This window comes from Silene latifolia, chromosome 4 (genome assembly GCF_048544455.1).
Source record: "Silene latifolia isolate original U9 population chromosome 4, ASM4854445v1, whole genome shotgun sequence".
NCBI classification, from domain to species: domain Eukaryota; kingdom Viridiplantae; phylum Streptophyta; class Magnoliopsida; order Caryophyllales; family Caryophyllaceae; genus Silene; species Silene latifolia.
This window is the reverse complement of record NC_133529.1, coordinates 110,606,195-110,620,463: the sequence shown is the minus strand read 5'-3', so window position 1 is coordinate 110,620,463 and position 14,269 is coordinate 110,606,195. Positions and strand designations below refer to the sequence as shown.

General features: G+C 37.5%; 1 protein-coding gene across 2 annotated transcripts; it reads left to right on the top strand.

Annotated features, from left to right (window-relative positions):
• Window positions 1–12,571: 12,571 nt before the first annotated feature.
• Window positions 12,572–14,262, top strand: LOC141653820 (uncharacterized). 2 transcript variants are annotated; one of them, XM_074461682.1, is made up of 2 exons: window positions 12,572–12,838; window positions 13,459–14,262. In XM_074461682.1, exons 1-2 carry the CDS (start codon window positions 12,779–12,781, stop codon window positions 14,044–14,046), a joined length of 648 nt encoding a protein of 215 aa, XP_074317783.1. In that variant the 5' UTR covers window positions 12,572–12,778; the 3' UTR covers window positions 14,047–14,262. The 2 variants fall into 2 exon arrangements, 1 of the variants encoding a protein (XP_074317783.1); XR_012547516.1 differs by lacking the exon at window positions 13,459–14,262 and adding an exon at window positions 13,064–13,171 and having other exon boundaries at window positions 12,742–12,838.
• Window positions 14,263–14,269: the final 7 nt, after the last annotated feature.

Genomic DNA, 14,269 nt, shown 5'->3' with positions numbered 1-14,269 from the left:
TGAGCAGACTCCAACTTTGATGTCTCCACAACCAGCCTTGCTTTGCCTACCTCATTCTCCTTCTTTAAAGACTCATTTTCCGTCTTCAGCACTTCTAATACCGTCTTCACGGACTCAACATCTTTCTTCAAGCATTGCACCTCCCAGTCCAAGGTATTTTTTTTTTTTTTTTTTGATGACGAGGGGGTTGAATCCCCCCCGGGCCCATGCATTCCCGCACCACCACATGGACCATGTAAGCCACTCCCTTCGGGGGCTGCAGTGGCCAAGTGATCATCACCCCAGCTGGTAGTCGAACCCGGGACCTCTCAACTCCTGCATTTCTGCAAGTTTCGAGGTTTAACCCGGCTACCACTGGACTAACACCTTTAGATTCTACAAACAAAACACAAATCAGGCACACTAGAAATACACAACCAAAACAAAACTAAGGAGAAAAGAGTCATAATTCCTGTAGCATGGTCCCTGGAACGATACATAGCAGCCACTGCCTGGGCAGACATTTCCTCAGCCTGGTACTTGTAGTAAGGATCATCAACTAAGAAAGAGTGAGCCTGAATCTGCTCCTTAACAAATTGAACATCAGCAATCCTGGCCCTAACCTCACTCACACCACCAACCCCCTCATAAACCTCATCCGACCTTTTCCTCTTTCCAGCCTGACTAGGCTCATCAACATCAACCACAACTAGGGGTGTTCATTAGCGGTTCGGTTCACCGAACCTCTAACTTAATTCGGTTCGCACACGGTTCGGTTCGGTAAAACTCCGAACCTAAACCGAACCCTTTCTAACGGTTATAAACGGTTCGGTTAACCACTCTAAACGGTTATTAGCGGTTTGGTTACCGGTTAACCTATAATCTTCTATATATACTTTTTTTTCACATTTTCCGTTGATTTTTTCTAATCGTTTGATTAAACTTTCTGCCTGATGAAGAGGCCCCTGAATTCACAAAGAAAAGACAAAAAACTTACTAACATGTGTCCAGGCAATAAAATTCACAAAGAAAAGACAAAAAACTTACTGCCTGATGAAGAGGCCCCTGAATTCTTGGTATCTCTAACAGCTTTGTAGGTGCTCAATTTAGTCTTCTAGAAATGAGTCATATGCCCCTGTCCAAGGCAGGCAGGCCACGCCCTCTCCTCATCCGGCAGGTCCATGAAAGCTGCAATCCGGTAAGCCGACCCCTCAGCATCAGGATTATTAGCCCAATCAGCCACTACAAACACATTACAAGTAAGTCTATCTTTAACATTTAAATCTACAAACTATTTTAACCTGAATTGAATGCAGGGAAAAGAACTTACCTCCCTCAACAGTAGGATAATTGAGATAGTCCAGATCAGGGGCAACAGAATCTGCCCTGATAAACATATAGGTTGTAGCCCAACCCTTGTCGTCGCCTGAATCAAAATTTGTAACCAGATGAGTCATCTTAGCCCTGACTCGAAGATTGAAGTGTCCAGTGGTATTACTTTTTAAATGATAGACATTCTTGAAATCTTCAAGAATAATCACCAAGTTATGCTTGGCACATAGGTGTTCAACAGAATCTTCCAAACCATTGGCATAAGTTGGAAAGGGGCAACTTTGATGGCCCTGATAACTTCAACCATGAACGAAGAAAATGGAAGCTTGCAACCTTCGTTAAACGCCCACTCAAAGATACAAAACCAACTAGAACTACACCAATTAGCCTTGACTATACCATTCTCAGGGACCCAGACTTCAGCATCAGAAGGAAGAAGATCCCTACCTTTCAAGTAGTGCTCAAAGGAAGGCTTCAATTGATTGGTCTCAGGAAAAGAGGCGGACAAAGATTTTACAGGAGCCAAAGTGACACCCTTGTACGTCATAGACAGAATTTCTGCGGGGGCAGAAATATCCATAACTTCATCTTCAGGAATAATCTCTGGAACATCCACCACTACGGGAGCCTGTTCAGCCCCAGCAACAGCCTTTGATGCAGCAGTCTTTCTCCTTCCTCCGGCCATTTTTTGAATAATTGGAATATGAAGTTGATTTTTTCAGAGAAGAATTTATTTCACAAAGGAATTAGAGAAGAGAAATAAATTTTAGAGAATTGAAGAATGGGAATGTGAAAGCAAAGAAAAACGGTTCAAACATTTTTATAGCCGCAAAAATACAACGGATAACACAAGTGGACAAATCCAATCATGACTCTCCTAGGGTGTGATGAACCTACCTCATTTATGAACACTAGCCGTCATAGAAGTTGAAAGGAACTCAAACTCTTTTCCGGTAAAGTATTCCTATACACTTTGCCTGGTCCGAATTTTTATCTCCTTATTCTGGCGGATCTATCGGGAATAAGAAGATAAGGGGCAATTGTTGGGCCCAAATTTACCCTGCCTGATCAGACAAGAATCAGGCAATGTTCAAGCTAAGCCTGAACGGAAAACAATTCAATACAAGGCGTCCAAGCACCTGAGCAGGCACCAGCCAGGAGGGAAAGACAGGTCAGGCATCTATTAGGCCATGCCTGAAGGAAGATCTCACCGAGCCACATGATAAGCACAACCAAAGCGCGCCAGGAAATAAATAAAGTTCACAAAAATAGTTCCTATTTACACGGGAGACTTATTCTACAAAACTCACAAAAACTTTGATGCAGTCAACCCAGCAGAAATAACGGCGGCCAGCTCTAGGAGTCAACTAACCTCTCCCGGGTAAATAGGGCACGAGACCTATTTACCAGGAAAGCCTAAAACAACCTCAAAGGATCGTTGCAAGGCCACTATAAATAGCAAAGAAGAAGGACTCGCTGACTCACTCGCATTTTTACTCCCATATTTGTAATCATAAAACTACTTAGCATTATTATTAAGCAGCCACAGTCTATTCCGTGCCTGACATACACATTCCCTGTCAGGATACCTAAAATCATAGTAATAATCCGTCCTGGCTTGGTGCCCGTGGTTTTTTCCCTTATTCCCAGGGTTTTTCCACGTATAAATCTTTGTGTCTTACTTTAGTATTTGTTCTTTATTCAATCTGCCCTACTAGTCAGGCTACTTATTTTGAGTTAGATTGCCCTGCAAATACATCCCTGGCAGGACATTATCCTTGTGAGAATTCCTGCTAAAACAAATGTCGTGTCTTTGGTGTGTCTTGCCCTTGCGAGGATGGCCGAGGTGGACCAATGCTCCTTAGATTGTGGGGCCTTGGTAGCTCAGTTGGCCAAGAACTTGTTAGCTTACGAACCCAGGGTTGTGGATGCACCCATGTCCAAGAAAGTTATTTATTTTGATCTTGATTGGTTGAGAGCTAAGTCTTGGGTGGTAGATGGAGAGGAGGACGACACCTATTCTTGGAGGGTTGATGATGAGTGGTATATGAAATTCCCCGCCGGTGAGGACCTACCCCCGACTTCCCCTTTAGAGAGAGCGGGATCACCCCGCCTCGAGGCCCAAACGTATACCATCCCTAGTAGCCTTACCTTTGACCTAGAGGATGCTACCGAGCAGCGGGAAACACCCCTGTTACCTCCCTCACCTCGTGCTCCCGTCAAGCAAGCTCCCACACCCTTTCCCCACTCCATGCTTACAACTATGATGCCCCCACCTTATACCAGGAACTTTGGTCAAGCCCCACCTACCTTAGACTTCAACTATCCCATGTCGTACCTCATTCACCGGTTGAACACCGACCTTGTGTTGAGATACATGCACAAGGCGGCCTATAATCAAGGAGTACGACCCGCCCATCGCCCTACCTTTTGGTCCGGACCCGGAGACACCTCCGGAGTCTTCAAGGCTTATGGTATACAACTATTGGATTGAGAGATCAACTTTACTTTCGGCGTGGGACACTTGCGTGACCCATACATGGGTGACGCCGGGATCTATCCTAGAAATGTCTACTAAGGGAGTGGAAGTGAAGTGAGAACATCCGCGGCAACAGAGGCCATGAACCTTGACGAGGTATGGAAGGAGGTGGCTCGTAGGGCACCGGGGGATGAGGAGGTGAATGAAGAAGAGGAAGAGGACAAGGAGGAGGAGTAAGCTCAAGGAGGGAGCAAGTCGGGGAAGAGTCGTTCCGGGTGGGCAAGATGGGTGTCAAGCATTGGCAAGAAGAGGAAGCCCTCTGCGTAGAGGCGGTTTTATGATTCGGACTCTTTAGGACTTTCATTATCGTTTAGAACTTGAACACTTTAATTATCGTGTTGTAAGCCGGTCATAAGGCCAATACTAGTGGACCTCGTATGATTGAATGGTGTGATAAACACCGTTTGGACTCCATTGCATGTATGTTCGACCATAGGGAAACCTGGAGGCCATTGGTGGCTGAAAATTTGGACTACCCAGTAACACTCTGCCGAGTACCCTTCTTACTCGACCGAGTGGCGGTCCACTCGATCGAGTAGGCCGAAAGACAGACCTGAAAACCTCCTGTAAATACCCCACTCAACCGAGTGACTTTGACTAGACCGAGTAACTGCTGAATTCGACCGAGTACAGTGGAATTTGACTCTTTCTAGGAGTTTTGGACCACCTACGACGCATTTGACCTTGATTTTGACTATGTCGACCTACTAAGAGTCGACTGACCATAGAAAACCCACACGATAGACCTTTATGAATTGTTTAATCTTGATCTTGTTACTTTCTTGGGTGGTATACAAACATAGTCAACCTACAAATGTTTATATGATGGCATAAAGTACATGAAAATGTGTAGGCATTCCGTAATAATAGTGGCAAAGTAAATAATAGTAGTAACTAGTAAGTACACACCACGTGACGAGTTCGTAACTCTAGTACGTGTTGTGGCAGTTCAATATGATATGTGAAAGATATGTTGAATATTAAGAGTGATTGAGCCTAGTCATAAAGAGTACTCATATACACGTATATATACATATAGTAAGCATACAAACTAGCCGACCTTGGCCACGCATAACATAGATATAGTAAAACAAGCCGAGACCCTTTGGAGAATACAACTTGCGACAATAATGGTAGGTTACCGGGAGAGTGTCATGTGAGACTTAAAGCGAACTTCGGGACGAAGTTCTCTTTTAGGGGGGAGTGAATGTAAGAACTCGGAAAAACTTAGAAAGAAAGAGCACGATACGTGGCAAAGTATTGAGAGTGAACAAGACCTAGGATAGATAGGATAGATTTGTGTAACAATAAGGGTGATGATGGCAAGAGAACACACGAGAACCGAGAAAGAAGCTCGAGAGTAGACCGAGGAATACTTGGAAAAGAGAGTGGGTGGCGAATTTCAGGGACAAAGTTCATTTTAAGGGGGGAGGGGGGATTATAATACCCGGCATTTGTGGGACCCGTACTTAGACCTAGGGACTCGTGAGGGAACCCACATGTACTCAGAAGTTAAAGATGATCCTCCTACGAGACCAAGTAAAACCTAAACTAGACCTAGTAGACTTCCAGTGGACCGAGTAGAACCCCAAGTGGACCAAGTGAGTCGGCACTCGGTCGAGTGAGGCTACACTTGACCGAGTGAGAGCCACTCGGTCGAGTGAACCGGTCAATCGGTCGAGTGAGCTGAGATGTACCCGATAAATGATATTTTGGGATTTCATCTTATCCCAACACCAACCCCTTCATTCTTCCTCTTCTTCCTTCTTACACTAAAACCCTCTCCCTTCTCTCTAAAATGCTCCCAAATGCCCTTCCCTTGGCCTTCAAGCTTAGATTAATGGTGGAACACCCCTCCTAATCCCAGATCTACCTTTGTAAGTCAACACCCTATCCTTTTTCCTCTTTGTTTTATGTTAATCTCGGATTAGGGTTTAATAAGAGAGATTACTTAGTATTTAGTTATATAAAGTGAGTAATTAGTGACTAATAATGAGGGATTTTATGTTGTATTTTAGTATAGAGCGAATTGTGATAGTTATTACATGATTTATGTAGGATGAGACGGTTTTATGATATGGATACTTGGTGATTTCGATTAGCTTGTGGATTATGCTAAAAGGTAAGTTATCCTACTCGGTTTCAATATTGTGTATGCATATTTGGGTGTCTTTCCTCACTAATGCATTTATGAGTCGGTTAGTATGATTGTGGGATTGAATTCATGAATTTGGTCATATGTTAAATGTTGTTCTTCCATTTGTCATGTATGGTTGTGTTGAGTCGGAGGTCTTTGGTGGTGGTACTTGATTATTGAGGAGACGTAAGACGGTTGGGAAACCCTCTTGCGCTCGGGTCGCCCCTTGGAGCTTCCCACTCCAAGGGGGATGTGCACGTTAATGTCTTGAGTCACGGAGGAACTCGTGTGGTTGAGGCACGACGTCTGGCAGGGGATCCGGTTGGCTTCCGGACCTGGTACGTCTGGGCGTGTCCCGGTATCTTTGTGTGGGATGTGGTGTCGTGGGCGTGTCCCTGGCACCGGTGGTTGTGGGTACGTCTGGGCGTGTCTCGGTACCGGTATGGTGATTGCATAGTCGAGTCTCATTCATATAATTATGTCGTGTCTGCACTTATCGAGTCGTGTTATATGTTGTGTATTGAAACGGACGTTTGTTGTGTCCGTGTAAATGTCACATATTTCCGGGTTGGCCTGTGTCAATCCATATGATATTTTCGATCATATGGGGAGCAGTTGTTTACAGGTTAGCTTTGGTAGCATACGGGAGACGGGATGAACCGTGTTGACATTCGAGTCAAGCATAGTTGATTAGATTAGTTTAGTAGTTATGAGTTGTATTATTCATTTCATTTATTTCATTTATTTCACTTATGCATATGTATTCCACTAAATACTTATTTATGTTAATTGTTTCTCAATTGCGACTCTGATTTCACTACCTCGGAAAACCGAGAAGGTAACATCGCCCAATTTCCTTGGCCGGGTAAGAAGGGGGTGTTACAGTCACTTTTGATTACTATGCCTCGGGTAACCGAGATGGTAGCATTCTCATACATTAGGTGGTCTTGGTAAGGCACCTTGGTGTATGAGGGTGTTACAAGATGAGCATATGGTTGCTATGGACTGATAATTGGAGGATGGAGGATGCGTGTTTATTGACGAGTCTCATTTAGTAGTCGTCACCATTTAGATCATGACTTATTCAATTATTATTCCGCTGTATTTCGGATAAAAAATTGTATCAGATTTTTTGTTCGGCCTTATCGTAAGGGGCACGAGCCCTGGTGGTGGTGGATGGAGGTGGTGCTTGATACAAAATTCTCGAGTGGAGAATAAGCAATGATTCTAATTGTGATATTATTATGATTACGGAATAATCACCACCTAATGTCGAAATTATGACAACTTGGGGTTCTGATTTCGGACTCGGTTTTGGGATCGTAGTCGATTTTGACTCTAATTAGTGACCTTACAAAGCTTGTGATATGTACTTTCTCCGTTCCAATGAATTGTATACGTTTTCTTTATATACGTACATCAATGCTCGTTTTCTTTTGCTTATATCTTCAATTACATATTACTAAAAATTATAAAAATTTGATATTCATAATGTACTTGATAGGACAATTTAAACAAGATATCATATGACTATCTTTTACTCCGTATGTATATATCATGTTATATATAAGAAGTTGTGTTGAAGATTCTCTTCACTTATAAATAGTGCTCAAAAACCAAAAGTATACAATTCAATGGAACGAAGGAAGTATAAAACATTTTAGATATTAAAAATATTTTGTAAGTATCGCAAAGAAATGTCTCATGCAATGTCGACTTTGTGAACCTTTATCGAAGACATGTTTTAGTCTGATTGTCATCTAATGATTTTCGAAAGCCAGAAATACACGGTATTTACATTAGTACACTTAGTAGAACACTCTATTTGCACTATTTATAGAGAGAAAGATTCTAGCAACAACTGAATTACTAATAAAATCAAAATAATCAGTTAAATCAATATTGGGTTGTCAATAAAATAATTGAATTGGAACAATATTCTCAAGTATTTATATTGGGCTAAAATTTTAAGATTTCTAATATGTTAAAGTACTCGTTAATATTTTTTTCATATTTATGTTCAACAATACCAGTTAAGTAGTTTTTAAATTAGAATTGAACAAAATTATGTGAGTTCATAGATAAATTATTTTATACTCGATAATTTATATACACTGTAACGATATTAGACATATACCTCTACTGTAGTTTTAGAGAAATTTTTCAATATTTGTCATTTTAATAGATAATTTATACACTATGTAATTTGACTTACATTTTATGGTATTGTTTTGGTAGTTTAAATTACAATTACTATGTTTGGTGCCCGAACTCGTCCCAGCTACCTCTATTTACCATTTAAATTTTATTTTCTATGAAATATAATTGCGTTAAAATTGTTTAATGCATAGATTTATAATTTACAGTAATAATGTTTTATGATATATCTTGAAATTATTATTAGATGTAAAATTTGTCAATAAATTGTGAAACACAACACTAGTACTCTCGTTGTTAATATTGTTACTTTCACTACATCTTCTGTTAATACTATTACGTTCACCACTCATTCGGTTACTGTTGTTGCTACTTTCGTTATTTTTACGGTTAAATTCACTATTTTCGTTAATTTTATCAAACTCATATATTTAAATAAATAAAATATTTTCCATAAATCGAATTGTTAGCTAATTTTTCATATTTTCTCTATTGTTTCTACTGTTACTTTTATTATATTTGTTGTCATTACTGTTACTTTCACTACTCCCGAATTTAATACTGTTAAATTCACTACTCTCATTCTTGCTACTATGACTTTCACTACTCCCGCTGTTATTATTGTTACTTTTATCACTCAAATGGGTGATTACTATCATATTTACTTCATCAAATGTTGCTACTATTATTTTCACTACTAACTAGTTTTAGTCCCGTGCAAAAAATGCAAATATTTGCCTTTAAATTTTGATATACAAAATAGTTTTAATATAAAACGGTTTGATTTAGTGCAAGCAAAATATGAGTATATGTTATATAAATACATTTTTATAAAAAAAATTGAATTAATCTGATAAATAAATTAACAACTCGTGTAAAGGTGTACATGTATAATGAATATAACATGATTTTAATATTATAGTTAGATTAGTAAAACGCGAAAATGGTAATTAAGGTCCATAACTTTGTTCAATTGTGAAATTAGGCCCTATAAATTTCATCTGGAGCAATCAAGTCCCTCAAGTTTCACCAAAAGTGAAATTCGACCCCATTTTCTAAATTTTCACCAAAAATGAACATTGTTAGGCGTAGCTATGTATTGTATTTGTTAGTTCGCCAGAATAGATATTGGATTATATGGGAATGTGCGTTGGATTATCGTATTGTGTTATTATTATCTTATCCTTTGACATCGACTCGTGGGTGAATAGCTTGGACTCTTAAAATTATTCTCTAAGTGTTTAGCAGTTCCTTTAATGGAATATTTGGCAATATCGATATTGAAATTGAGATGGAAACTGATTACTGGTATTGAGTTATGGGGCCTTTGAGCCAAGTTATGTTTACGGTCGAGAATGACCATGGTTATTGAGTTATTATTATGAGATTGAAATTGATATTGAGATGGATATATTGTTTAGCGGTTTTATCCGCCAGTTCACTCACCCCTTGTCCTTGGCTTAGGAGCGATGATGAGAATACTATACGTGGTTACATTGGATTATTATATTATGGGACAGAGTAATGAGCGAGACGGACTAATGAGATGAGACTAGGTTAAATTGGGACGAGAGAGTGATTATATTATGGAAATATTGTGTAGTAGCTTGACGTTGAGATTAGTGACCGGGGAGTATTTTTATTATACTATGTGTTTATTTTCATTTTTAAGTGTTCGTGTATCCACGCCATGACCAAAATTAAGCTGCTTCTATTGAAGTATTATCTATTACTAAGCTTTCCGGCTGACGTGTTTTCTCCCTTCGGGGCTACTCGTCATGGGGGTAGTTCCTTTCTGTCTTCTGGTTTATTTTCAGGTGACTTCCGCTGCAGTTCAAAAGAATTTTATTTCAAGACAAGATTTCATTTAAAGACTTTGTAAAAGTTTTTAGTTCATTTTGTATATTTTATTTTAAGAGACATTTGTAAGAAGAGACTTTGTATATTAATTATAATATCTCTGTATTTCGGCGCGTTTTAAATGTAAAGGTTAGTTTTAATTTAGCCGAAAATCAGGGGTGTTACATTTAGCCAAATTATTAAATATTCAAACTCGTACAATTTTATACGGACTTAAAACTAGTAGAAAATCCCGGAAGATAATAGGCATCATGAAATATCTTCCCTCTAAAATGCACCTTAATAAGGGAACAAGTGGGATTTTATCATCCCCTATTTACTAAATGAATAGGCCAATCTACGTTTTTTCCCGCCTAAAATTTTATCTTCTATTTGGGCTTTTATTTTTTGCATTCTACTATGGGTTAAGTATAATGTAAAAAAAATGATTCCCAAAAAATATTATGTATAACTTCTATTACTAAGTGCTAAATAACGTAAAAAAATATTGCCAGAAAATGTAGATCACATATTATATTATATTATTTGATTGCCAGAAAATATAGATCATATATTATATTATTTGATTGCCCGGATAATGATTTCAGCAAAATATAACTTATTATCTTGCCCAAGTATGATTATTTGATTGCATATATTATTCTGCAAATTATAATTGTTGAAATCATTATAAGATATCAGAAAATGTAGATCATATCATTGTAAAATTTGATTGCCAAAAAATAATGTAAAATTTGATTGCCAAAAAACGTAGATAAAATCCTCAATCATTGCAAAAAATTTACGTTAGTTTAGTGCTATAAAAAATACTTTTTAAAAAAAATACATTTCAGCACATAACTTAATTTTCTTTGATTAATTTTCAGTTTTTTTTTTTTTTTTTGGCTCCAAACAAAATACAATAACGAGAAAAATGAATAACTAATGAGATACCACTATTATTTTACAGTTCAATTTTACTCTGTTGTTTTTTTTGAATAATTTTACAATTCAATTTTTTTTTCTCATATCAAGAATATAACAACGTGAAATATGAAAATTTAATAAGGTATTAAGTTAGCATGATTAAGTACAAAAATAAAAACTTTATAAATACCGCGCATTCATTGCGCGGGATCTAAACTAGTTTTATTATTAAAACATTAACACCTATTCATAAAAACACAATCTTGTAATCAAATTATAGTTTTATTAAACTATAAAATAACATCTTTTAATTAAACTAGAATAAAATTGATATGAAATTGAATTCATACACTACAAAAAAAATTGTGAAATCTTTCACTTTATGTCAGTATAAATGATTTCACGCATATTTACCCGTATAAAATAAATTTATGGATTTTTTTCATTAACTTTGTGATAAAAGAAAAAAAATTCATTAAAATTGAATCAGAGGGAGTATATATTTGCGGGCAGCTGGTCTTCCTTAAGACGGGTCATTTTGGTCTTTTTCAAAAAGACGGGATTTTGAGACCATTTTACAATTTAGGCTTGCTTGAATTGAGGGTAAAATGGGGGAAATGTATAGGGGAGTAATGTGTAAGGATCATTTTTCATGTTTGCTATTAGGGTAATTATTCATCTCCCGTATTTATTACCCTCATGAAGCTCATGCACTAAAACTTGGGAGAGTAAAACATCTGCTCAGTAATCATTACTCTTATATATTACTCTTATATATTAGGCACTGTTTGGTAAATGGCATATTGGCCAAATTTCAGCATATTGGAGAGGTTTAGCATGTTTGACTTACGAATATGCTATTTAGAGCGTTTGGTTAATGGCATATTGAAATAGCATATTGGGGTCCATATCTTTATTTTGCAATATCTTTGCTCTACTAGCATATTAGGTTAGCGGATTAGAAAGAAAAAATATTGTCTTATTTACTCCCTTAAAAAAATACTAACCTTCTTTTTATATATTTAATAAATAATTTATTCATATCCCTATTTGTCATTTTACAAAGAATCTAAACAATCCGCTAATCTAAAACTGTCAATTACCAAACACCTCTAAAACAATTCTGCTAAATAAATCTGCTAGTCAAACCCGCTAAATCATTATGCTAGTCAAATCTGCTTTCTAAATCTGCTTCTGCTAATATTAATCCGCTGTTTACCAAACAGGGCATAAACCTATCAGCAAAGAATTCATTACCCAAGTAATTAACTTCCCTAGTAATTATCACCCGATTAAAATTTACCGCATAATTATTCTATGAATTTCAGGCAAACGCTAATGTAACCACTTTGGAAAAACAAGTTACCATTAGCGATAAAACTAGCTGGATCATTGTGGTTACATTTGACTGTAAAATGACAACAAAATTCTATCTTTCTAAAAAGACGAAAATAGTCCGTGTGAAACAAGAGATTGTGATTTGCGGGGGATGTAGCCAAGTATTACCTTTTATGTCGCCCACAGTATATTTATGTGGCGCGTAAGATATGAGGTCAGATATCACCTTCCTAAATTGCCGTTCTCATTTATTTCTTTTCCATTGTCATCAATGTGTATATGACTATATGTGTATATAAACAAGGAAAGAGATCCCAACAAAAGAAGCAACATTTTATTTCTTTTTCTTTGGCTTGACCTTATTCTCCAAGTAATATTTATTTTCAATTCTTCTCCCCTTAGCTTATTGTCCAAGGAAAACTCTCTTTATTTCCTTTATTACTCTTTGTATTTATTTATTTATACAATTATACCACCAAAATTTTACAATCTTCATCAACTTTCACAAAAATTAAAAGAAAGAAGAAAGAATGAAGTTAGTTTGGTCTCCAGAAAGTGCTTCTAAAGCTTATATTGACACCGTTAAATCTGTAAGTTTCTAAATCACCCTCTTCATTATTTTCTTTTCTTTTCTTTTTTTGAATTTTATGTATTTATGTATATATATGTTTGCTAATCGAAGATTCTGGAAATCGGAAATTGAATTTTGTTACAATTCAATTTGGTGAATTATTTGGAAATTGGAAATTGAATTTTGTTACAATTAGAAATAGAAACACAAATTAATTATATGTAATAAAGTATTTGAGTTGCAGGAAACAGGGATTGTGCAAAAATAGGTTACAGATGCTGAATTAATTGGCAGGCTGTGGCTCTCTACTTACAAATTAATGGTATATATCATGAGACTGTTTTACGGCGTAAGTCACTTGTATTTTATGCGTCTCCAGCAGGCGCCCCGTGACACGCTTTAGTCTCATGTAAGTATTTCTAATACCTAATCGTAGACCTTATTAATCTCGTCTAATCAATCAATCAATCAATTTTCATATGTTGTAGAAACATATACTGTTTATCAATTTGTTATTATTAATCTTTAGTTGCTTTTCGTATATATTGGTAAGACTGCGTACATTCAATCCCATACTCGCTTTTATTATAGGTGAGGGTTTTTCAGGTTCTAACTAAAATTTGTTGAAATAAATTGCAGTGTGAATTACATCAAGGGTCAGGAGTGGCAGAGCTATTATCAGCCATGGCTGCAGGGTGGAATGCAAAATTAATAGTAGAAACATGGTCACAAGGCGGTCGTATTCCAACCAGCATTGGCTTGGCAATTGCTGCCCGCCATACAGGTGCCCGTCACGTTTGTATCGTCCCTGACCAACGCTCTCGTGTTGCCTACATTGATGCAATCTCCTCCACCATAACCGCACCAGAGATTATTGTTGGAGATCCGGAGGAGGTGATGACTGAGCTAGACAGCATTGACTTTCTTGTTGTCGACAGCGGTCGTAAGGATTTTACAAGGTTTTTAAGGTTGGCGAGGTTGAGCCAGAGAGGGGCAGTATTGGTATGTAAGAATGCTGGTGGGGGTAAAACGGCGTCGTGTGGGTTTAAGTGGAGAGGGGTGCTTGACAGCGGGAAGAGGGTTGTAAGGACGGCATACTTGCCTGTTGGGGAAGGTATCGATATGGCCCACGTGGCGGGTACTGGTTCAAGTTCAGCTAATAAGAGGAGGTGGGTTAAACACTTTGATCACATTACAGGGGAAGAACATCTCATACGAACAACTTGATCACTATGAGATTTGATAACTGTGTCATCTACTAGCATTGATGAACAATTCTTTCTTGGTTAGAGTGAAGTTTTTGTTGACCATTAATTAATTCACTAGTGTGTTTGTTGACAATAATCGAATGTACATATGAGAATACAGAATATATGTCGAATGCATTTTTTTTTTTTTTGGTAACTCTTACAGGTAAACAGTAGATTGAATATTGCTACAAAATTTGCAT

Bases quoted from the DNA above. Each gene is read 5' to 3' on its own strand.
- LOC141653820 (XM_074461682.1), top strand. From the start codon at position 12,779: ATGAAGTTAGTTTGGTCTCCAGAAAGTGCTTCTAAAGCTTATATTGAC. The intron at 12,839-13,458 runs GTAAGTTTCTAA...AATAAATTGCAG, and splicing joins ATATTGACACCGTTAAATCT to TGTGAATTACATCAAGGGTC.